Consider the following 26663-nt stretch of genomic DNA (forward strand, 5'->3'; position numbering starts at 1 on the left):
TACAGTGTGTTTATGTTTTTATTTTTTGATCCAGTACTATTAGTGCTCTACACACAAAAAAAGTACAACATTTTACAAAACGTCACGCATTGCTTTTGCCAGTATCACTTTGGTTTACAAAGCTTAAGTATCTGCCTCTCGGCCTTCATCAGAGCTTCTGTGATATGTTTTGTTTCACCCTTTAGTAGACTGCTCTACCCACATCTGTTGAGCGAGGTGAATGGAGTTGGTGTCAATAACTTTTTTATCAAACATAAATGTGCATTTCATCATATAATATATCTCTCTCTTTATATATATATATATAAAGTGGGGAGAACAAGTATTTGACACACTGCCAATGTTGCAGGTTTTCCTACTTACAATGCTTTTAGCGGTCTGTAATTTTTATCATAGGTACACTTCAAAGAAGTGGAAGGAGGTTATCACTCAGAATCTCACGATACATGGCCCCATTAATTTTTTCCTTTACACGGATCAGTCGTCCTGGTCCCTTTGCAGAAAAACAGCCCCAAAGCATGATGTTTCCACCCCCATGCTTCACAGAAAGGTATGGTGCTCTTTGGATGCAACTCAGCATTCTTTGTCCTCCAAACACGACGAGTTGAGTTTTTACCAAAACATTCGATTTTGGTTTCTTCTGACCATATGACATTCTCCCAATCTTCTTCTGGATCACCCAAATGCTCTCTAGCAAACTTCAGACGGGCCTGGACATGTACTGGCTTAAGCAGGGGGACAAGTCTGACACTGCAGGATTTGAGTCCCTGGCGGCGTAGTGTGTTACTGATGGTAGGCTTTGTTACTTTGGTCCGAGCTCTCTGCAGGTCATTCACTAAGTCCCCCTGTGTGGTTCTGGGATTTTTGCTCACCGTTCTTGTGATCATTTTGACCCCACGTGGTGAGATCTTGCGTGGAGCCCCAGATCAATGGAGATTATCAGTGGTCTTGTATGTCTTCCATTTCCTAATAATTGCTCCCACAGTTGATTTCTTCAAACCAAGCTGCTTACTTATTGCAGATGCAGTCTTCCCAACCTGGTGCAGGTCTACAATTTTGTTTCTGGTGTCCTTTGACAGCTCTTTGGTCTTGGCCATAGTGGAGTTTGGAGTGTGACTGTTTGAGGTTGTGGACAGGGGTCTTTTATACTGATAACAAGTTCAAACAGGCGCCATTAATACAGGTAACGAGTGGAGGACAGAGGAGACTCTTAAAGAAGAAATTACAGGTCTGTGAGAGCCAGAAATCTTGCTTGTTTGTAGGTGACCAAATGCTTATTTTCCACCATAATTTGCAAATAAATAAATTAAAAATCCTACAATGTGATTTTCTGGATTTTTTTTCTCATTTTGTCTGTCATAGTTGAAGTGTACCTATGATGAAAATTACAGGCCTCTCTCATCTTTTTAAGTGGGAGAACTTGCACAATTGGTGGCTGACTAAATACATTTTTGCCCCACTGTATGTGAATGACTTGCCAGCAGCATTGAAATACAGGGCCAGCTTTGGGAATAATCGACATAAGTGTTTGCTTCGGGTCCCCAGCCACGAATCCATATTATTTGGATCAAAACGGAGACTGAACAAAGTGGATGGGATTAAGGTGACTTGTGCAGGAAATTACATAGTGTCGAAAGAAAGTGTCACTTACTTGGGAGTGACTGTGGATCAGTCTTTCTTTTTTTTCTTTAAAACATTTTTTTACCCCCTTTTTCTCCCCAATTTCGTGGTATCCAATTGTTAGTAGCTACTATCTTGTCTCATCGCTACAACTCCCGTACGGGCTCGGGAGAGACGAAGGTTGAAAGTCATGCGTCCTCCGATACACAACCCAACCAAGCCGCACTGCTTCTTAACACAGCGCGCATCCAACCCGGAAGCCAGCCGCACCAATGTGTCGGAGGAAACATCGTGCACCTGGCAACCTTGCTTAGTGTGCACTGCGCCCGGCCCGCCACAGGAGTCGCTGGTGCGTGATGAGACAAGGATATCCCTGCCGGCCAAACCCTCCCTAACCCGGACGACGCTATGCCAATTGTGCGTCGCCCCACGGACCTCCAAGTCGCGGCCGGTTACGACAGAGCCTGGGCGCGAACCCAGAGGGATCAGTCTTTCTCATGTCAAGCTATTACAACAAGAGTCGTCATCAAGAGTGCCAACAAGCTCAAGTTTTTATACCGCAAAACTAGGGTGTTTGACACCAGGATCAAGATAATTGCTGGTGACAACGTTGATACAGTACACCACTTTAAGTTATGCCTGTTCAATTTGTAAGTCGCTCTGGATAAGAGCGTCTGCTAAATGACTTAAATGTAAAAATGTAAATGTTCAACATGGTATAGTGGGCTGACAGTGAAGCAGAATAAGAGAATGCAGGTGGTAAAGAACAATATAATCATCTATCTGCTGGACGTATCTGCCAGAACCCATGTAGGAGCTAGTCAGTGCAGGGCATGCTGGTATGCTTCCAGAAGAGCAAAAAGTAGCACAGCTGAAACTTAGCCACATACACAACGTCAAACAAGTTACTGCCCCTTGGTAATTGAACACTCATATACACATGGTGCAGCATATAGCCACAATACAAGAACCAGTGTCCACTATTGCAAGGTGCACAGAGCCAATGATGCGGCACAGAGCATTTTCTGTGATACTGGAATTCAACTGTGGAATAGCCTCCCAATAGCCATTAAGCTGTCCCAGTCCAAAAATATTTTTAGAGGGCAGGTTAGAAAACATGTACAGGCCTACAAAAGAGAATGACTGAAATAGACTTATTTTAGTCTTGAAATTTTGTATTAATTATGTATTAATTGAGATGTAGGCTAGTTAGTTTCTCATCATAGGCCGATGTATTTTCCTGTGTATTTCCATGTATTTTCCTATGTTTTATGTCCTGTGTTGGTCTTACACCGAGGACAACACTGAAATAAGTGTTTTTACAGACCTGGGTTCAAATACTATTTCAAATATCTCAATTACTTTCACATACATTCAACGTAAGTTTTCAGATATCTTTTAGTTTAAAATGTTGATGTATTTGGAAATACACTTGGAAAATTATTTGAAAATTCCCACGTACACTGATTCATATACACTGACTCAATTACACTATTTGGTAAAACAAAAATAACCGTTCAAATACTCAAACAAATGTACTTGTTTTGGACTGTGCATTTGAAAATATTAAAATACACAGAAAAAGGTGTTTAAATAATAAATACTCAAATACACATGTGTAAACCCAGGTCTGTTCATGTGTCATCCTCTGGGCTTCTTGTAGTTTTTAAACTGTACAAATTGTTTTACCCCCCAAAAATGTATCAATCCATCAATAAATCAATTTAATCAATATAAATCATGAAACCTCAATGTAGACATTGACCAGTGTAGTCATTAAAGTGCAGGATAAAAAAGTAATCTATACATCAGTAAGTTCATATTTTATAGCGACAACATTACATGAAACAACATTTCTAACCAAATTTGGCTCAAACATCCATTGATCAGTGAGCAGTGCGCTAGGAGAGAGTCTGTGGACTATCTGCGTTTGAAAGGATAGTGTATGCCCAAAAAATGTGTCTGTCGTCTGTCGTCTATGGGGTGAGAAGGCACTGGCATTTAGGTTTCTCCAGCCTTGGACGGTGGTTCCTGAACTCGTCATCCCTTGCATAACCCAAAAAAGATTAACCAACTCTCTGCATTAGGAAACATTGACCATTGACCATTGACAACAAGACAGTATAAAAAGCATCTATAGTCTACAGATGTAGGATCTTAATTCGATCACTCTTTCGTTGCTGAGAATTTCCATGCCACAGGAAATGCAGATGAGCTTTATGATTTACATAAATTCACTGAAAACCTGCATTAACACACCTGTATATTAACAGTATTCCACTTTTCATGTAGCCTCATTTTGTCCAGCTATTAGCTTAACCACGATCAAGCAACATTATGGACGTTCAAATCCTGTTGCTGTAGTATTATTTTGCTGTGACAATAAAGGTCAAATTAAGATCCTACATCTGTATGTAGTGAGGTGGACAGACTGTGAGCTCATTTTTGAGGGGTTTCCATATCTTGTGAAGTCGCAGTGATTCCGTGGCTTCTGTAGTGTGGTCTGTCGGTTCACACGCATCGTATAATGACCCTCCGTTGCATAACTGTTCTAGCTCAGATCTGGGCAGCTGTAGTGTGTGATGTTTGCACTTTGCAGTTGCTATATCAGGAGACTGAGAGAGTCATTCTTAGACGCTATTACTTGACTGTCTCTCAACCTACAGCTCGACTAATGATCGGTATGGAAGAAACACACTGAAAACACACAGGCCAATTACTGCACTACTGAGGTTACCATTACCAAGTAGTGAGTTGTCAACCCATTCCAGCCCAGTAGACTCATTCCAATGTCATAATGCAAAAACAACACAATCTTTAATTTACAACGTGTATCCATTGCAAAAAGTTGGATGGTCAGCTTTAATCAGGGCTGGGTCGCTCCTCTTTTCAGTTCGCTGCAGCTAGCGACTGGAACAAGATGTAACAAACACTTACACTGGACAGTTTTATCTCAATCTCTTCATTCAAAGACTCAATTATGGACACTCTTACTGACAGTTGTGTCTGCTTTGCGTGATGTATTGTTGTCTCTAGCTTCTTGCCCTTTGTGCTGTTGTCTGTGCCCAATACTGTTTGTACCATGTTTTGTGCTGCTACGATGTTGTGTTGCTACCATGCTGTGCTGTCATGTGTTGCTGCCTTGCTGTGTTGTTGTCTCAGGTCTCTCTTTATGTAGTGTTGTGTCTCTTGTCATGATGTGTGTTATGTCCAATATTTATATATATATATTTTTAATCCCCGTCCCCGCAGGAGGCCTTTTGCCTTTTGGTTGGCCGTCATTGTAAATAAGAATTTGTTCTTACCTGACTTGCCTAGTTAAATAAAGGTTAAATAAAAATAAAATAAAGAAAGTCTGACAGTTAAGATTGCTGATGAGTCTTGGGGTGTGGGGGATTGGGCATAGGGAGAGGGGTGGGTGGCAGGAGCTGGGAAAGAGACTAATTTGGTCATTCCCCTGTTGAAGGTGGACATGCCGCAGACAGCTGTGTAATAAGAGACAGAGTGTCAATTCAGGGCAAGGGCAGCGTGACCAGCCCACACTCCACCCCTCCGTATCCCCTCACAGTGGTAGAGGAGGGAGGGAGTAGACTAATGGGTTGGGGTGTACTAGGTAAGGTTGCAATTGGGGTGAGGGAAGGCAGCGGGACCGAGGGAGTAATCAGGGGTCAGGAAAGAAAGAGTGAAGACATAGTGTGTGGGATTGAGTGTTCAGTTAGGGTTAGGAACAAGGTGGCGTGGTGGGTGACAGGTGTGATTGGGTAAGGCAAGTGTTGTGGTGAGACGAACCAGGGGTGCAAGCTGTTGCCGTTGCCTGTTGGCCAAATCACACCATAGACTTGCAGCGTTGGCAGGATGCCCGTCTCCCCTGGGGCTATCTCAAGGCACTTCACCCATCACAATAGCTCGCTCATTGGACTTTCTGTGCATCAGTGTTGGTCTCCTCTCGCTTTGTCCAGACTCTGTAACCCTGCTGCAAATAGACCAAGTAGTACATTCCGACAGGAGGATGACAATGATGCTGCCTTCAAGTGCTGTCCGAAAATTCTGGAATACGATTATTTTAGTACGCAAGTTAATGAGTTGTGATGTTTCTTCACTGACCTTTCACCTTTTCAATCAAGACGATATTGTCAAGATTAGCAAGTTAGACAACTTTATTATCAGCAATGTTAGCTATCTTATCTAGCCTGCTAACATGGTTGAAGAATTGTTCTGAATAAAAAACACTTGAATGCCATCATGTCATATTTATGACCTCAATAACCAGGAAATATAACACACAGAGGAGCATTTGAGAGCAGCACGACATCATAAGAATGAATAAATTAATTTAATTAGGGAAGGGGTCTGTAGTGTCCATTATGTGTGAAAAGTAATGTGATTGAATACTGGGGGTCATTTGATCATATTAAAATTATAGTGGGAGATGCATGGATGAATTTGCACTAGACGGGAATTGGTCAGAGTATACCTTTAAAACAGTTGTAATTCCTCCTTTGCTTTATATTTCATTGCTTTGTTGTTGATGTTGTTGTTCTATTGCAGTGGCATGTTCCATCATCTTTATTCTGGGGCTTCCGTGGTGAAGAAATGACTGATCCCCTTCAGGGGGTTCATTACGCTCCATCACGGAGGCATCTGTTAAACCTGGATCATCAGCAATGGGCCTGCCCTCATCCGCCAACAGATACATATCCCCGCCCACATAATGGGCTTCCAACGCTGCTAAAATGTCCTTCTTGCAAATATTCTGTCTGGATAAAAACAGAATGATGAGCAAACTAGACCTGCTGTTCAATAAATCAATTAAATGCATTTTAAGCCCTTTTTACATCTGCAGTTGTCACAAAGTGCTTTACAGATACCCAGCCTAAAACCCCAAAGAGAAAGCAATGCAGAAGCACAGTGCATAGAAAAAACTCCCTAGATGGCAGGAACCTAGGAAGAAAGAAACCTAGAGAGGAACCAAGCTCAGAAGATTGGCCAGTCCTCTTCTGGCTGTACCTGGTAGAAATTTAAGAGTGCATGTGATCATTAATGCCAGATCGTTGATCTAATATGACCTGCATTGATCTAAGGTGACATTATAGATAACGTTCATATCATTCACTTCACATGTAAATAACATGCATTACACATGCATTACTAATTAATCTGTACAAAACAAAACACATTAAAAGACAAACCTACTAGGTTAAACTGAGTAGCGTTTGTGGGGTATAAGAATACATGTGATAAGGGAAAAGAATTCCAGCTTTTCCCAACCTGTGCTACTGACATAAGGACCCCTGCTATCCATGGCATGTTAGGCAAAAGCATTGCTCAGCTTTTTTGGAGCGTGCTACTTACTACATCCACCCCATCGCACAACCCCTCCCACCATCCTGATGACCCCGTGGAGAGTCGACTCCAAAATACTCAATTCCTCAACCCCTTGACCATTGACTCCGCGGGTCTACTCTCATTTTCTTTAAAAAATTATTGATTGCTGCTAATATCGATTATTTTAGGATAATGTAAGTAACACATATCTGCAATACAATAGCATGTTCTTAGACTAAAGAGCAGCTTCAAGCTGTCTGTTTATTGAGTTTTGAATGAATGAATTAAGGTTTAGGCAGCTAGGCTGATGTACTGATAACCTTGATTATTTTGGTTAGTAGATTGTCAGACAGCTCCGTATGCATCGCTAGTCAATCACACAGTTCATGAGTGCATATACACACACTCTCAATTATAGCTAGAGTCAGGAGTCGACTGCAAAAATCCTGGATCGACTCCACAAAAACACTAGATCCCCTACCACAGGCACTATGGCGGCGGACAGGGAGTGGAGAGCAGGGAGGGGTAAGGTGCAGCTGCAGCCCCGCCTTGGATGACAGATGTAAATCCAGTCCTTCCGTAAACTAAACTGGGTATCAGAGACACAGGATTGGGCCAATGAGAGACCAGCATGCAGTAAAATGGGAAGCCAATGGCTGCGTGTCTGCCTGGTATATAAGAAGAGCTCAAGAATCTTCAGAGTTGGGTGACCTCTATATTTTGGCTCTGGTGAACAGGATCTGATCCCAAGGACTGTTACTTTTTTTCTTGTCTGGTGTGCAGGTAAAAATGCAACGCTGTGCTTTGTATGAATAGCTAATGCTTTGGGATAAGGGCAGTGTGGCGGTTTGGATTAGTTGGACTCGGAAAGGCTTCTGACCTAAAACATTATTGGGAGAAATGGTTTGAAAAATTGAATGGTGCACATTTTTGATTTTAGCGGAGTTCTGTTATTTTGGTGTGTCCTTATTTGAAAGGGAGAGGTGCTTTTTAAGCTCCTCAGGTTTTTTTTTTCCTCTCCTACACACTTTTCTTTCATTTTTTAGTTTTAATCATATAATTTTGTATTTTTCTTCTGTGCAAATAATTAATTCAAATGACAATATACTTAATGATGCAAAAATAAGCCCTGGGTCAGTAAATGTACATATGGGGGCAATCTGGAAGGGTTTCAGATCAGTGGGATAATGCACAGGATATTTTAGTAGGAGTCTGATTCTCTTGGCTCATTTGATGATTATTTATTTTTCTGGAAATGAAGATGTGAATTGTAAAGTTGTGAACTGTTGCAAAGTTTTATAAGCTTTGTGTCAGCAAATGGTTCTCTGGTGCGGCTACTGAGATAAATAAGTACGTGTATCACAATCAGATACAGTATGAGGGCTATACACAGCTGTGGAACAGGTGTAAAAAGATAGCTGGTCTGGAATGTCCAGCAATTGCTTTCGGACAGTTACTGTAACAGTCACACCCTTTTCATTGCTTTTGGACATGGGCATGTGATGCAACAAGTGCGTCAATAGGTCCAGATCATGTGCTCATTTTTTAAATAAATATTTAATGAAAGGTTGAGGTAAATTCAATGCCAACCAAATGCATTTAAGGAAAATAAATGAAATACAATTTATGAATTTGAGAATGGCCTATCAAGTATAGTGAATACAATTTAATTAACGAGTTGACCTTTAAACAGCAATGTTGTTTCACAAGACTTCATGTGTGATGAGCATCAAGGTAGCTAAATTTTCCAAGATATTGTGATGGAAAACCAAGAGGGGCTGCAAAGGGTAATGACATGAAGAGGGGGGCTCTTTGCATGAGTGGAGAGGAGGGGTTGGAAATATGTTGCATATGTAAGAGGGCAAATGGAATATAGGATAAGGGTGGAATGTTGAAGAAGATGTGAGGTTTGGGTTGAGGGTGTTAAAAATACCCAACACACAAGTGCTCCTCCCCCTTATCTATTCCAGAACAGAAACATGACCCAATGGACAGGGGACGTTGACTGACATTTGTAACTAGGATACGGGGTATCCACACCACTAGGAGTTTTTGCAGCTGTTCTATTGAGTATCCCGCAGTAATCTTTAAATGTTTGGCAAAGGAAGTTTCTCTTACCCCGAGACAGAGCACTCCTTGTAGACTTTACTCAGCTGTCAGTGTCAGGGAACTTCCTTTCAAATAGATTTGTGGATTGTTTTCTGTGCAACTAGACAATAAATATCTGAAGATTTCTTATTTTCTTTCCCTCCTGCAGTGTTAGAAACGCAATCATGCCTTTCGGTAACACCCACAACAACTTCAAACTCAACTTCAAAGTTGAGGAGGAGTACCCTGACCTCACCAAGCACAACAACCACATGGCCAAGGTGCTGACCAAGGACATGTACGCCAAGCTGAGGGACAAGCAGACCCCCTCTGGCTTCACCTTGGATGACGTCATCCAGACTGGTGTCGACAACCCCGGTGAGTGCCACATATCTCCCAAACACCCCCTGAGGATAGCCACCAACCTCCACAAACACACAACTGTCAAAGGTAGAACTGAGACGGTCTGGACAACCAAGTTAGCGCTCTAGGGTTTGATCGATCCTCATACCATTGCAATAATTACATATGAAAATAATACAATCCATTTAGCAGACACTTATATCCAAAGTGACAGAGCTGTACATACATTGCTCAAGACCTGTTCACGCTACTTGCTAGCAACAACACTGTGTCACCATCAGTCAACTTACTTGTAATAATGTCAATTCTGAAATGTTACATTATATGGTTGTGGTATTAGTATGTCTTGAGCTAGCTGAGGATTTAAAAAAAAATAAAGTATGTATTTCAACACCGGGATGATTTGATTTATATGGTTGTATATTTCAGCACCGGGATGCTGAAATACATACTTAGATTGTTTTTAAATCCTCAGCTAGCTCAAGACATACTAATACCACAACCATATAACTCAAATCAAATCAAATTGTGTTAGTCAAATGCACCGAATACAACAGGTGTAGACCTTACAGTGAAATGCTTACTTACGAGCCCCTAACCAACAATGCAGTTAAAAAATATGGCTAAGAATAAGAAATAGAAGTAACAAGTAATTAAAGAGCAGCAGTAAAATAACAATAGCGAGACTATGTACAGGAGGGTCAGGATGTTCTTGATGGTGTAGTCAGGATGTTCTTGATGGTGTAGCTGTAGAACCTTTTGAGGATCTAAGGACCCATGCCAAAACTTTTCAGTCTCCTGAGGGGGAAAAGGTTTTGTCATGCCCTCTTCATGAATGTCTTGGTGTGCTTGGACCATGTTAGTTTGTTGGTGATGTGGACACCGAGGAACTTGAAGCTCTCAACCTGCTCCACTGCAGCCCCGTCGATGAGAATGGGGGCGTGCTCGGTCCTCTTTTTCCTGTAGTCCACAGTCATCTCCTTTGTCTTGATCACGTTGAGAGAGAGATTGTTGTCCTGGCACCACATGGCCAGGTCTCTGACATCTTCCCTATAGGCTGTCTCGTAGTAATCTGTGGATCTGTTGGGGCGGTATGCAAATTGGAGTGGGTCTAGGGTTTCTGGGATAATGGTGTTGATGTGAGCCATGACCAGCCTTTCAAATCAATTCATGGCCACAGACGTGAGTGCTACGGATAGGTAGTCATTTAGGCAGGTTACCTTAGTGTTCATGGACACAGGCACAATGGTGGTCTGCTTAAAACATGTTGGTATTACAGACTCGGACAGGGAGCGGTTGAAAATGTCAGGGAAGACCCTTGCCAGTTGGTCAGCGCATATTCGCACTACACGTCCTGATAATCCGTCTGGTCCTGCGGTCTTGTGACTGTTGACCTGTTTAAAGGTCTTACTCACATCGGCTGCAGCGAGCGTGATCACACAGTCGTCCGGAACAACTGGTGCTCTCATGCATGTTTCAGTGTTATTTGCCTCGAAGCGAGCGTAGAAGTAGTTGAGCTCATCTGGTAGGCTTGTGTTGCTGGGCAGCTGTCAGCTGTGGTTCCCTTTGTAGTCTGTAATGGTTTGCAAGCCCTGCCACATCCGACAAGCGTCAGAGCCGGTGTAGTACGATTCGATCTTAGTCCTGTATTGACGCTTTGCATGTTTGATGGTTCGTCTGAGGGGATAGAAAGATTTCTTATAAGCTTCCGGGTTAGAGTCTCGCTCCTTGAAAGAGGCAGCTCTATCCTTTAGCTCAGTGAGGATATTGCCTGTAATCCATGGCTTCTGGTTGGGGTATGTACGCACGGTCACTGTGGGGGCGACATCATCAATGTGCTTATTAAGCCATTGACTGATGTGTTGTACTCGTAAATGCCGTCGGAGGAATCCCGGAACATATTCCAGTCTGTGCTAGCAAAACAGTCCTGTAGCTTAGCATTAGCTTCATCTGACCACTTTTTTATTAATCTTGTCACTGGTGCTTCCTGCTTTAATTTTTGCTTGTACGCAGGAATCAGGATAGAATTATGGTCAGATTTGCCAAATGAAGGGCGAGGGAGAGCTTTGTATGCATCTCTGTGTGTGGAGTATAGGTGGTCCAGAGTTATTTTCCCTCTGGTTGCACATTTAACATGCTGATAGAAATTTGGTAAAACGGATTTAAGTTTCCCTGCATTAAGGTCCCCTGGCCACTAGGAGCGCCTCCTCTGGGTGAGCATTTTCTTGTTTGCTTATGGTGGAATACAGCTCATTCAATGCTGCCTTAGTGCCAGCCTCAGTCTGTGGGGGTATGTAAACTGCTTCGAAAAATACAGATGAAAACTCTCACGGTAGATAGTGTGGTCTACAACTTATCATGAGATACTCTACCTCAGGCGAGCAATAGCTCAAGACTTCCTTAGATATCGTGCACCAGCTGTTATTTACAAAAACTCATAGTCTGCCACCCCTTGCCTTACCAGACGGCGCTGTTCTATCCTGCAGGTACAGCGCATAACCAGCCAGCTGTATGTTGATAGTGTCGTTGTTCAGCCACGACTCCATGAAGCATAAGATATTACAGTTTTGAATGTCCCGTTGGTAGTTTAATCTTCTGCGTACGTCATCAATTTTAATCTCCAAAGATTGCACGTTTGCTAGCAGAATGGAAGGAAGTGGGGTTTATTCGAAGTTGTTTTCGGTCATAAGAGACGATAGCGGCAACATTATGTACAAAATAAGTACAAAAATAGGTTACAAGCAACACAAATAAACAAAAACACAATTGGTTGGGGACACATAGATCATCAGTCTTCTTCTCCGGTGCCATTTCTAGTATAGATATGCAGGTTACCTTATTAAATATGCAGCAGATATTTATTGCATATTTTTCACACCACAGAGTGGGATATTAATGTCAGCTAGTCTACTAATGTAGATGTGCAATGTAGATGTGCTGCCTTCTTACCCTTTTCCTCCACTCCTCTCTCTCTGTCCTCAGGTCACCCCTTCATCATGACTGTTGGCTGCGTGGCTGGTGATGAGGAGTCCTACGAGATCTTCAAGGATCTGTTGGACCCCATCATCTCAGATCGTCATAGTGGATACAAGCCCACAGACAAGCACAAGACCGACCTGAACTTTGAGAACCTGAAGGTAGTGTCTAATTCTTCTGACATGTTTTATGGGTTTCATTTCCTATAAGAAATGCCAAAGAGTACTGCTGAGTAAAATCAGTGTGAAAATGTTTGAATAATCTCTACATAGGAGGTTGGGAATCACAAACTTCTTTGAGACACTTTAAATGTTCTGGTCTGAAACTCTGTTGTGACCTTCTCTCTGTATAGGGAGGTGATGACCTGGACCCCAACTACGTCCTGTCCAGCCGTGTGCGTACTGGCCGCAGCATCAAGGGATACACCCTGCCCCCCCACAACAGCCGTGGCGAGCGCAGAGCAGTGGAGAAACTGTCCGTCGAGGGTGAGCTTCCCAACTATCAATAGCTACATGACATATGTATACGCAGGATTATGCATGAAGCTAGGCAATAAAACAAACAAATGGAAATGGAGATCCAAATGTATTTATTTAAAAACATTTACCCCCTTTATCTCTCCAATTTCGTGAGATACAATTATGATCTTGTCTCATCGCTGCAACTCCCCAACGGGCTTGGGAGAGCCGATGGTTGAATCATGCTTACTCAGAAACATGACGTGCCAAGCCGCGCTTCTTAACACCCGCTCGCTTAACCAGGAAGCCAGCTGCACCAATGTGTCGGAGGAAACACTGTTCAACTGGAGACCGTAGTCAGCTTGCAGGCGCTCGGCCCACCATAAGGAGTTGTTAGAGCGTGATGAGCCAAGTAAAGCCCCCCCGGCCAAACCCTCCCCTAACCCGGAGGACACTGGGCCAATTGTGCTCCGCCCTATGGTACCCCCGGTGACGGCTGGTTGTGACACAGCTTGTGATCGAACCCCAGGCAGTAGTGATGCGGCAACACCGCCATTCGGGAGGCCGGAGATCTGAATTCTTAGGAACGCCTTAGATAATTGGAAATAGAGATCAAAAGTGAAACCTTAGCTGCAATGACTAGTGCATGGTGTCAAATAACTCCAGGCAGGTAGATACCATGTTGAGATTGAGCGGAAACTGAGGGGTTTTCTGTCCCTCCAGCTCTGAACACCCTGGACGGTGAATTCAAGGGAAAGTACTACCCCCTGAATAAGATGACCGATGCCGAGCAGGAGCAGCTTATCGCTGACCATTTCTTGTTTGACAAGCCCGTCTCCCCCCTGCTGCTGGGCGCTGGTATGGCCCGTGACTGGCCCGATGCAAGAGGAATCTGGTATGTACCCAGAACACAGACCAATAGTCAACCAAAACAATACTGTATTGTACTGTACAGAATATCCCACAATGTATCATAGTGATGTATCATGTGAAACCTCATCCCTCCTTTTTGAAGGCATAACGATGCCAAGAGCTTCTTGGTCTGGGTGAATGAGGAGGATCACCTGCGTGTCATCTCCATGGAGAAGGGCGGCAACATGAAGGAGGTCTTCAGACGCTTCTGCGTTGGTCTGAAAAGGGTATGTACTGGTACTCAAACCATTTTACAACTAGCTCTCACAGTCTCACGTCCGAATTAGACATTCATCCATATTTCTCAAATGTCAAGTTTTGAAGTTAATGCAAACATCACCTTTCAAAATGTTTAAGGTTACATTTTCAAGGTTATGGTTACGTTTTGGCCCCAAAATCTTACATTTAGGCATTAACTCTGAATGGTTAAGGTAAGGGTTAAGTTTAAGAATTGATGTAAAACAAAAATCTCAAAAACTTTGGAATCAGAGGCAGATGTTTACGCTCATCCACCAGCCCCGTCCACAACACACTAGCAAATCTGACACCTACTTTAAGGTAACAGTGCTCACTGTTGCCCCTAGTGGCCGGTTTCCACGTCATCTCCTGACGTTCTCAGATATGTATGGCCGTTGAATACTGACTTGTATCACGGGTAACCTGGCTGCCATTTTGACATGGTAGAAAAACATACCTAACACAATGAAAAGACATGAAAACGCAGAGAGACAATTACAAGAATGTTGATACAGGGTTTATTTCCCCTGACAGATTGAGGAGACTTTCAAGAAGCACAACCACGGCTTCATGTGGAACGAGCATCTTGGCTACGTGCTGACCTGCCCCTCCAACTTGGGAACTGGTCTGCGTGGTGGCGTGCACGTCAAGCTGCCCAAGCTGAGCAAACACCCCAAGTTTGAGGAGATCCTGACCAGGCTGCGTCTGCAGAAGCGTGGCACAGGTACACACACACACAACAAAAAACATCTAGAGCAGCTGCTGATATATTCAACTCTAAATCGTCACAGATCACGACAGTCTTCCCTTTTACCACACAACAAGTAAAAAGGAACAGAGATTAAGATGAGCAAAAGCTATTCTGAAATAGCCTTGTCCACAGCGGTTAGGACGTCTGTTCATTGAGTCTGTTATTTTTGGTGATATTGGATAATTTACAGTATGAGTAATTTTGCAGAGATTGTCTGAGACATACACTTAAACCTGCTTCTCTCTCCCTTTTCCCTGCTCTCTACAGGTGGCGTGGACACCGCCTCCGTGGGTGGAGTGTTCGACATCTCCAACGCTGACCGTCTGGGATCTTCTGAGGTAGCTCAGGTCCAGATGGTGGTGGATGGTGTCAAGCTCATGGTGGAAATGGAGAAGAAGCTGGAGAAGGGAGAGGCCATCGACGGCATGATCCCCGCCCAGAAGTAAAGAGTTGTTGACGTCGCTGAACGTATTTTGTTTTTCTATTTTCAAGTTATTTGCCATTGAGCCAACCAACCGGCGCTTAGGGGAAACTGATGCTCGCTCTAGAGACTCTTCACTGCTCACCTATTTTTCTTCTTTCCTTCAGCTTTTTCTTTCTCTCTTGTTTTTTCCTTTCCTTTTCTTCCTTGCGCCATTTTTTCCACTTCTCTCCTGTTCAGTTTGTAACATCCTGGATCAGCTTCCACTGAAGTCAGCTTGCCTGACAGATGTGGCATCACGTACATTTGAAATTTGGTTTTAGAAAAATGATAATTGAAACTGTGATTAAATAAACTTGGCCTCATGAACCAAAACAGATTGGTCTTTCTTGGTCATACACTCATGATAAGTCACTGTAAATGTTAAATCAAGTCTAATAGTGTTCAATTTAACAGTCAAAGTCTCTATATGGTCCTACACTGCACTGCGTTAATGGTACACATTCAAATGTGTAAATTTCACAGATATTCTGAAACTCAGTAAATAGTTGCAAATTAAGATAACACTGGCCATCACTGGTTTTTATTGGAATTACTCTACTTTGGTATAAAATGTAAAAAATATATATAATCCATTTGAGAAACTTCTTAAAGACATGCTCCCGAACTTTTGTCGACTACTAAGTATTTTTTAAACCTCCCACTTTGGTCTGGATGTGTCAATGTGTAGTTCATAAATGCATAATATATGAGCAAAATTACTGTTTACCACAATTACACAAAATCCCTAGTTTGAAAGCAACAGTTTTTCTGTATGCTGTGCTGTGCCATTTTTCCTACGTTTACACCCATAGAAATTTGTTTTCAACCAAAGGAAGAAGCCACTCCTGTCCAAAAGAAACATTGCTGCACGTCTGAAGTTCGCAAAAGAGCACCTGGATGTTCCACAGCGCTTCTTGCAAAATATTCTGTGGACAGATGAAACTAAAAACCTCATCCCAACTGTAAAGTATGGTGAAGGGAGCATCATGGTTTGGAGCTGCTTTGCTGCCTCATGGCCTGGAAAGCTTTCTATCGTCAACGAAAAAATTAATTCCCAAGTTTAACAAGACATTTTGCAGGAGAATGTAAGGCTATCTGTCGGACAATTGAAGCTCAACAGAAGTTGGGTGATGCAACAAGACAACGACCCAAAACACAGAAGTAAATCAACACCAGAATGGCTTCAACAGAAGAAAATACACCTTCTGGAGTGGTCCAGTCAGATTCCTGACCTCAACCCGATTTAAAATGTTGTGGCATGATCTCGAGAGCTGTTCACACCAGACATCCTAAGAATATTGCTGAACTGAAACAGTTTTGTAAAGATGAATGGTCCAAAATTCCCCCTGACAGTTATGCAGGTCTAATCCGCAACTACAGAAAACATTTGGTTGAGTTTATTGCTGCCAAAGGAGGGTCAACCAGTTATTAAATCCAATTCACATTCTTTTTCCACCCTACACTGTGAATGTTTACACAGTGTGTTCAATAAAGACATGAAAACTTTTAATTGTTTGTGTGTTATTAGTTTAAACAGACTGTTTGTCTATTGTTGTTACGTAGATGAAGATCAGATCAAATTTGATGACAAATTTATGCAGAAATCCAGGTAATTCCAAAGTTTTCACATACTTTTTCTTGCCACTGAATATGCCAAATTGTTCCTTTAACCTGACTCTATATGCACTAGTGAAGCCCCTATGGATAATATTTTGACAGGTATAAGCATTCTGGGTATAACTCCACCTTGCCTCCTTAGGTAAAGTTACATCCAGATAGCTTTCATCTGACAAATAATCTCAGATAGCCACTAGCGCATATGGAGTATGGAGTAAACAAAACTTCTTTGTCTCTTATGACTTCACCAAACAAAGACCATAATCTAAACTGTAGCTCGTATACCACCTAGCAACTATCTTTTCAGCTTACTGAGTAGGGTTTAGACCACAGTGTGTGAGTGGCCCTTTGAGAGTTCTCATAGATATCGCTGAAAACAAGTAACTTCATCTTTAGAGCTTGGAGCCATGGGGAGGTCCTGAGATCATCAAGGTCCAAGAATACTTTTTGGAACACCTCAAAAGGTATATTTCAGTTCTCTGGAGTACCTTAGATTTAAGCCATAGATGAGGCCCATAAACAAGGTACATGACTAACACTGGGAATACCAGCCAGGACCTCTGCTCCTTTGATGCAGATCACATGTGTAACCGATGTGAAATGGCTAGCTAGTTAGCAGTGGTGCGCGCAAATAGCGTTTCAACTGGTTGTCTGTGTGTGCAGAGGGTCCCTGGTTCGAGTCCGGGTCGAGGCGAGGGGACAGACGAAAGCTATACTCTCTCTCATTAAGAGTTCAGAAGAATTACAACTGTTGCTCGAGTCCACCTTTATGTAGAATCTGGACGATTATATACCAACACTATTGGACTTGTTTAAGTCAAAAGGAGGTGTTGTGAAGGTGGACATGGAGAAAATCCTTGAAGTTCTGTACGGGGTACAGTAACACCTTCACAATAGTATATATTTGTTATACTGTATGTATTCAGTTGCCAGTATTAAATGCAATTATTTAAAAACGGAGACATCATAAGAACAAATTCTTATTTACAATGACGGCCTACCAAAAGGCCTCCTGCGGGGATGGGGGAATGGGATTAAAAAAATAAATACAATATAAATATAGGACAATCACAAGAAGAGAGACACAACACTACATAAAGAGAGCTAAGACAACAACATAACAAGGCAGCAATACATGACAACACAGCAATGGTAGCAAGACAACATGACAACAACATAGTAGCAGCACAAAAACACCTCTGCCTGTTACCTCTGCCTTCTTTGTTTAAAAAATATATGTTTTTGGCAACGGGCCTGTCCTCTGATTTTCTCTTGACAGAGTTCACTTCCAGTACTGGACAATCCAATTCCTCTCAGTTTCTTCAGGCTGTTTTGCCATCCGTACAGGCCTGAGAAGGACCCAGACTCTTTAAGGCATGGCTACTTTCTTACCAAAGCTACTGCAACTTGGAAGATTTTGTAGACTTGGCGGATAGGCTGTAAACTGGAAGATCCTTTCAGACAGTTTCCAGGATGTCTCATTTCACAGACAGATTGTTGAGTAGTGTTCCATTCTTTGTGTGTGCTTCATTAGCTGCCTCAAGAATGAGCTTTGTATCAGTACTCAGGAACGTCTGAATACCTATACCTAAAAGAAGACTTGTATTAAAATCTATGACAATGTCAGGAAAATAAAACTCGAAAACTCAGCTTTAGATGGTTAGCTAAAAAACGGAGACATCACAATCCTATCGGACTTGAAAGAGCTGCTTGTTATCTATCTTACTAGCCAGCCCAGTTATTTAATTTAGCTAGTTTTGCTGTTAGATTATTGACTAGATAACTATTGCACAAGGTTAACATTTGCAGTGCTGCCTAACATGTTGTGAATACGTGAACAACACAAAGGTTTCTGCAAGGACAAGTGTCGCTAGATAGCTAGGTTTAGTTAGCTATCTAGCTACATTGTTTATTCCTCTCTGCCTGTTGGGCTTGCCTAGCAGTCAATCATTAAACTGCAGGGACACCATGTGTTCAGTTCTACTGTAATGTAATGCTGACGATACATTTTTTGGTAACATAGCTATTTCAGTTAATATAAAACTTACACAAAATGACAAAGGTTAGAAACAGCGCTGAGGCGAGTAAATGCACTGCTAACTTACTGCTAACTTTCTGCTAACTTTCCCACCACTAGCTTTCTTTTCAGACATCACGGCCGTTAACTAGCTAGCTTATCAATGTGCAAATAAACTCAGCAAAAAAATAAACGTCCCTTTTTCAGGACCCTGTCTTTCAAAGATAATTCGTAAAATTCCAAATAACTTCACAGATCTTCATTGTAAAGGGTTTAAACACTGTTTCCAAAGCTTGTTCAATGAACCACAAACAATTAATGAACATGCACATGCAGAACGACCGTTCTAACAGCTTACAGACGGTAGGCAATTAAGGTCACAGTTGAAAAACACCAAAAGAAAGATTCCCAGGGTCCATGCTCATCTGCGTCAACGTGCATTAGGCATGCTCCAAGGTAGCATGAGGACTGCAGATGTGGCCAGGGCAATAAATTGCAATGTCCGTACAGTAAGACACCTAAGACAGCGCTACAGGGAGACAGGACGGACAGCTGATCGTTCTCGCAGTGGCAGACCACATGTAACAACAGCTGCACAGGATCGGTACATCCGAACATCACACCTGCGGGACAGGTACAGGATGGCAACAACAACTGCACAAGTTACACCAGGAACGCACAATCCCTCCATCAGTGCTCAGAATGTCTGCAATAGGCTGAGAGAGGCTGGACTGAGGGCTTGTAGGCCTGTTGTAAGGCAGGTCCTCACCAGATATCACTGGCAACAACGTCGCCTATGGGCACAAACCCACCATCGCTGGACTAGACAGGACTGGCAAAAAGTGTTTTTCATTGACGAGTCACGGTTTTATCTCACCAGGGGTGATGGTCGGATTCGCTTTTATCGTCAAAGGAATGAGCGTTACACCGAGGCCTGTACTCTGAAGTGGGATCGATTTGGAGGTGGAGGGTCCATCATGGTCTGCGGCGGTGAGTCACAGCATCATCGGACTGAGCTTGTTGTCATTGCAGGCAATCTCACCGCTGTGCGTTACAGGGAAGACATCCTCCTTCATCATGTGGTACTCTTCCTGCAGGCTCATCCTGAGATGACCCTCCAGCATGACAATGCCAACAGCCATACTGCTCGTTCTGTGAGCGATTTCCTGCAAGACAGGAATGTCAGTGTTCTGCCATGGCCAGCGAAGAGCCCGGATCTCAATCCCATTGAGCACATCTGGGACCTGTTGGATTGGAGGGTGAAGGCTAGGGCCATTTCCCCCAGGAATGTCCAGGAACTTGCAGTTGCCTTGGTGGAAAAGCGGGGTAACATCTCACAGCAAAAAAACGGGCAAATCTGGTGCAGTCCATGAGGAGGAGGTGCATTGCAGTACTTAATGCAGCTGGTGGCCACACCAGATACTGACTGTTACTTTTGATTTTGTCCCCCCTTTGTTCAGGGACACATTATTCCATTTATGTTAGTCACATGTCTGTGGAACTTCTTCAGTTTATGTCTCAGTTGTTGAATCTTGTTATGTTCATACAAATATTTACACATGTTAAGTTTGCTGAAAATAAATGCAGTTGACAGTGAGGGGACATTTCTTTTTTTGCAGAAGTTATATATTGATGGCCTCAGGATCTTCAAACATCCTAAATCGAAGTCTCCCACTGGGCACAGATGTCATTTCAACATTTAGTTTTGATTTAATTTTGGTTGAGATGTCAACTAACATGAATTCAATATGAAATCAACAAAGGACTTCACATAATTTGATTTAGGTTATAAATTGGGTGAAAACAATAAAACAATTCCATTACATTGATGACTTTTTGCAAATCCAATCAGATTTCGAAGTTGATTCAACGTCATCAGATTATATTTTTGTTGTTGTTGAAATGACGTGGAAACAACATTGATGCAACCAGTTTCTGCCCAGTGGGCAATTTTTAGTGATCAGGCTGACCTCACAACCTCATCAACATTCCAGCCACCATGTATAATCATCTCTTCAGCCCCCTTACCTATATCTCACGCTCAACCCCTCTCTTGAACAGCCCTTCCGTTGATTCCCTTTGTCCACATTCACACCGTACACTTAAAAAATAGACGTTTATCCATAAACTGCGAATTTCGGAGGGAAACTATGCGATCTTGTTGTGTGAGGTTTGGGATAAGGATGTTAAAAATATCCAACGCACAAGTGCTCCTCCCCCGTATCTATTCCAAACAGAAACTTGACCCAGTGGATGGGGACATTGACTGACGTTTGCAGCTGTTCTTTTGACTATCTTCCACTGTCAGTGTCTGGGAATGTCCTTGATAGGTTACTATTAGGTTTGGTGGTTTAAACGTTTTCCATGGGTTCCTGGTGTCTCTATACTGTGATGTTTTCTGTGCAAATTATGGACTCTAAAGATCCAAGCAATTCTATAATTTACCCCCGTGCAGTGTTAGAAATGCAATCATGCCTTTCGGTAACACCCACAACAACTTCAAACTCAACTTCAAAGTTGAGGAGGAGTACCCTGGCCTCACCAAGCACAACAACCACATGGCCAAGGTGCTGACCAAGGACATGTACGCCAAGCTGAGGGACAAGCAGACCCCCTCTGGCTTCACCTTGGATGACGTCATCCAGACTGGTGTCGACAATCCTGGTGAGTGCCACATATCTCGCAAAACCCCCTTATTAATATACAGTGGTATATTAATGTCAGTTTGCCTACTATGTAGATGTGCTGCCTTTTTACCGTCCTCCCCCTCCTCTCCTCAGGTCACCCCTTCATCATGACCGTTGGCTGCATGGCTGGTGATGAGGAGTCCTACGAGATCTTCAAGGATCTGTTAGACCCCATCATCTCAGACCGTCAAAGTGGATCCAAGCCCACAGACAAGCACAAGACCGACCTGAACTTTGAGAACCTGAAGGTAGTGTCTAATTCTTCTGACATGTTTTATGGGTTTCATTTCCTATAAGAAATGCCAAAGAGTACTGCTGAGTAAAATCAGTGTGAAAATGTTTGAATAATCTCTACATAGGAGGTTGGGAATCACAAACCTCTTTGAGACACTTTAAATGTTCTGGTCTGAAACTCTGTTGTGACCTTCTCTCTGTATAGGGATGTAATGATGGCAGGTAGCCTAGTGGTTAGAGCATTGGGCCAGTAACCAAAAGGTTGCAAGATCAAATCCCTGCGCTGACAAGGTAAAAATCTGTCGTTCTGCCCTGAACAAGGCAGTTAACCCACTGTTCCTAGGCCGTCATTGTAAATAAGAATTTGTTCTTAACTGACTTGCCTATGAACCCCAACTATGTCCAGCCGTGTGCGTACTGGCCGCAGCATCAAGGAATACACCTTTCCCCCCCACAACAGCCGTGGCGAGCGCAGAGCAGTGGAGAAACTGTCTGTTGAGGGTGAGCCTTCCAGCTATCAATAGCTACAGCACATATGCATACACAGGATTATGCATGAAGCTAGGCAGTAAAACACATGAAATGGAGATCTGAATTCTTAGCCACTCCTCAGATGAATTGGAAATAGAGATCAAAAGTGATTCCTTAGCTGCAATAACTAGTGCATGGTGTCAGATAACTCCAGGCAGGGAGATACCATGTTAAGAGTAAGGGGAAACAGGGGTTTTCTGTCTCTCCAGCTCTGAACACCCTGGACGGTGAATTCAAGGGAAAGTACTACCCCTTGAATAAGATGACCAATGCCGAGCAGGAGCAGCTTATCGCTGACCATTTCTTGTTTGGCAAGCCCGTCTCCCCCCTGCTGCTGGGCGCTGGTATAGCCCCTGACTGGCCCGATGCAAGAGGAATCTGGTATGCACCCAGAACACAGACCCATACCAATAGTCAACCAAAACAATACTGTATTGTACTGTACAGAATATCCCACAATGTATCATGGTGATGTATCATGTGAAACCTCATCCCTCCTTTCTGAAGGCATAACGATGCCAAGAGCTTCTTTGTCTGGATGAATTAGGTTCACCTGCTTGTCATCTTCATGGAGAAGGGCGACAACATGAAGGAGGTCTTCAGACGCTTCTGCGTTGGTCTGAAAAGGGTATGTACTGGTACTCAAACCATTTTGACATGGCACAAAAAAAACGTTAACACAATGGAAGCGCAGGGACACAATTATAAGAATATTAATTTAGGTTAACCCAGAACTAAAGTCTTGTGTAACTGGTCCGATGCTCAATTAAGATTTCGGTCCAGGGATAGTACACTTTCTTTTTTTTCTTTTTAAAATTTCGCCTAAATGACATACCCAAATCTAACTGCCTGTGGCTCAGGCCCTGAAGCAAGGATATGCATATTCTTGGTATCATTTGAAAGGAAACACTTTGAAGTTTGTGGAAATGTGAATTAAATGTAGGAGAATATAACACAATAGATCTGGTAGTAGAAAATACAAAGAAAAAAACAACTGTTTTTTGCTACCTGAAAAAACAGAAAGGTCAATGTTCCAGCCATCACTCTGGTTGTAATTCCGATTATGTCCACAAGATGACAGCAGTGTATGTGTCATGCATAGGTGTAATAGGTGGCAGGGAAGTCAGGCGCAGGAGAGTCAAACTGAGTGTAAAATGGAGTCTTTTAATAAAGTTCCACGAGTATGCTCCATAACGATAAATGAACAAACAAACCAAACATGGGTACAAGGACCCGACGCGCACCTATGTAACAATCACACTATACTGACAATAAAACAATCTCTGACAAAGACATGAGGGGAAACAGAGGGTTAAATACACATCAGGTAATGAATGGGATTGAAAACAGGTGTGTGGGAAGACAAGACAAAACCAATGGAAAATGAAAAAAGGATCAATGATGGCTAGAAGACCGGTGACGTCGAACGCCGAGCACCGCCCGAACAAGGAGAGGCAACGACTTCGGCAGAAGTCGTGACAGTATGTGCAAAGTTTCAGACGGATAACTTGAACTATGAGTGAACTACATGACATTTGGTGTGAAGTCACCCAGGTACGTTTGGGCAAATTGTGAAGGAGACATTTGCATTCATATTACATTTTTTCTGCAAGAATATCATCAAATCTCTATACTTGGACTTTAATTGAGCTTTTCCAGTATTAGTAGCCATATTATAAGTTCAACATTTGCAAAACAACCAGTTTTCATAACTTCATAACTGAATATTCTTAGAATTTTTGTCCTAAAGGAAAAGGCATGCTGTCGTACAAGGTCAGTAGCTACATTTTACAACAGATACATGGTTTCCGGATACTCCCGTAAAGCCCCGATCAATGGCTATCTAGCTAGCATTGACCCGATTGGAGTTGTTCAAGTGAAGACCGCCCACGTCATCGGTGTGCCATGAAGGCATCGCTCTCTGACCAAATATGGTGCCATATAGGATATACTATACCCCTAATGATATGGTGAAGTCTGGTTACGTTCAAGGATCTCTGAGGAATACATACTAATGTGATTTGACTGGTTGAAACAACGTTTAGGGTTAGATTTTCACAGATTCCTTTCTTTGCAAATTGAACGAGTGGAAATACAAAATCGATCGTGCATGCTATATGGACCATTTTAGGATATAAAAAAAATATTTGATCAAACAAAACGACACTTCATGTTATCTCTGGGACCCTTTGGATGAAAAATCAGAGCAAGACTTCAAAATGTAAGTGCACATTTCACTTTCAGAGGTGAATTTATCAAACGTATCGCGGTGAAAGAAGTGTTTTGTTGTTAGGAGTTCTCCTCAAACAATATTATGGCATTTCTTCGCAGTAATAGCTCTTGTAAATTGGACAGTGCAGTTCTATTAACAAGAATTTAAGCTTTCAGCTGATTGGAGACACTTATATGTACCAATATTTGTTGTTTCTCTAAAAATCTGCGATCGTGACAAGGCGGTGTATGATTTGAAACTGTCCCGTTGACGGGACGCCTATCCTTAAGAAGAAGAAGAAGCGATAGAACAAGGATCAGAACCAGAACAAAGAGCTCAACCCCTCGCTCTTTTCAAGTTACAGGCAATTCTATTTGCCAAATGTCCCCTCCCCTTTTGGAATTCGAAAGACTAACACCGGTGAAATCCTGTTCAAAGCATCGGAACTAATGCTGCTTGTTATCTCACACATCCCGTTGTATCATGGCAGATCAACACTACTACTACCACTACCACCAGGCTGCGTCTGCAGAAGTGTGGCACAGGTGCACACACACACAACAAAAAACATTCAGAGCAGCTGCTGATATATTCAACTCTAACAGTCTTCCCTTTTACCACACAACAAGTAAAAAGGAACAGAAATTAAAATAAGCGAAAGCTATTAAGAAATAGCCAGGGAAAATGTATGGAGTAAAAAGTACATTATTTTCTTTAGGAATGTAGTGAAGTTAAAGTAAATGTTGGCAAAAATAGAAATAGTGAAGTACAGATAACCCCAAAAACTACTTAGGTAGTACTTAGTATTTTTACTTAAAAGTACTTTACACCACTGATTTTTGGGACATTTGGATAATTTACAGTATGAGTAATTTTGCAGAGATTGTCTGAGACATACACTTAAACCCGCTTCTCTCTCCCTTTTCCCTGCTCTCTACAGGTGGCGTGGACACCGCCTCCGTGGGTGGAGTGTTCGACATCTCCAACGCATGGCCCTAAGAATCAAGCGGTACAATGACGCCAACCAACCTGCGTGTAGTGGAGATATTTTTCTTCTTTCCTTCTGCCTCTTCTCTCTCTCTCTCATTTGTTGTTCTTCTGTTTTTTACTTTCATTTTCCTCCTTATGCCAATCTTTTCCACTTCTTTCCTGTTCAGTCGGTAACATCCTGGTATCCGCCTCCACCAAAGTTGGGCTTACCTGACAGACGTGAACATTACATTGGTTGTTAAAAGGTATAATTGAAAGTTATCATTGAAACTGTGGTCCAATAAACCTATTACCATGAACCAATACAGATGTCGATGTAGTTTGGTCTTTCTTGGTCATGCACTCAAGGTAAGAGCATAACAAGTGTTAAATCAACTTGGAAGTTTACACTGTTCTTATATTGTCCCACACTACACTAGCTTTCTAAACATTTCAGTTTGTTGCTCTGTGAATAGTTGAAATTTATCATATACTAACACTGCTTGTTTGATTTACTCTTCACTGGCATCAAGTGTTAAAATTAAACTCCATCAGAATAAATTTGAACTTTAATAGTGACTACATTTGAACAGTATAGTGTAAACATGAATTGTTACACAAAATCAGCTCTGTGTAAATGTTTGGCCACTAATAGAGTAGACTACCTTTTACTACAGTAAGGTGTAGACTAGACCAGTGGTGTAAGTACTTTGAAGCAAAAAATACTTTAAAGTACTACTTTAAATTAAGTTGTTTTTTGGGGGTATCTGTACTTTGTTTGACTATTTATATTTTTTTACAACTTTTACTTTTACTCCACTACCTTCCTAAAAAATCATGTACTTTTTACTCTCATACATTTTCCCTGACACCCAAAAGAACTCATTACATTTTGAATGCTTACAGGGGTGGGAAACTCCAGTCCTCGGGGAGGCCTCAGCAGGACAGGAAAATTGTCAAATTCACAAACTTATCAAGAGAACATCCCTGGTCATCCCTACTGCCTCTGATCTGACGTACTCACGAAACACCAATACTTTGTAAATTATGTCAGCGTTGGAGTGTGGCTATCAGTAAATTAATTAAAAAACAAGAAAATTATGCCATCTTGTTTGCTTAATATAAAGGAATTTGAAACAATTTCTACTTTAACTTTTGATACTTAAAGCAATTACATTTACTTTTCACACTTAAGTATATTTA

General features: G+C 42.2%; 1 protein-coding gene and 1 pseudogene across 1 annotated transcript; both read left to right on the forward strand.

Moving 5' to 3' along the window:
• Positions 1-7641: 7641 nt before the first annotated feature.
• Positions 7642-15526, forward strand: LOC135550842 (creatine kinase M-type). The gene is made up of 8 exons (XM_064981990.1): positions 7642-7728; positions 9203-9411; positions 12379-12533; positions 12725-12857; positions 13554-13725; positions 13846-13969; positions 14514-14703; positions 14998-15526. The coding sequence occupies exons 2-8, from the start codon at positions 9219-9221 to the stop codon at positions 15174-15176; spliced, it is 1146 nt and encodes a 381-aa protein (XP_064838062.1). The 5' UTR covers positions 7642-7728; positions 9203-9218; the 3' UTR covers positions 15177-15526.
• On the forward strand, positions 7659-25490 carry LOC135549405 (creatine kinase M-type-like; annotated as a pseudogene).
• The last annotated feature ends 1173 nt before the right edge of the window (positions 25491-26663 follow it).

This window comes from Oncorhynchus masou, chromosome 12, assembly GCF_036934945.1.
Source record: "Oncorhynchus masou masou isolate Uvic2021 chromosome 12, UVic_Omas_1.1, whole genome shotgun sequence".
Classification (NCBI taxonomy): Eukaryota; Metazoa; Chordata; class Actinopteri; order Salmoniformes; family Salmonidae; genus Oncorhynchus; species Oncorhynchus masou.

Coding starts and splice junctions, on each gene's coding strand:
- LOC135550842 (XM_064981990.1), top strand. CDS start 9,219: ATGCCTTTCGGTAACACCCACAACAACTTCAAACTCAACTTCAAAGTT. Junction 13,970..14,513: donor TCTGCGTTGGTCTGAAAAGG/GTATGTACTGGT, acceptor TTCCCCTGACAG/ATTGAGGAGACTTTCAAGAA. Junction 14,704..14,997: donor TCTGCAGAAGCGTGGCACAG/GTACACACACAC, acceptor TGCTCTCTACAG/GTGGCGTGGACACCGCCTCC.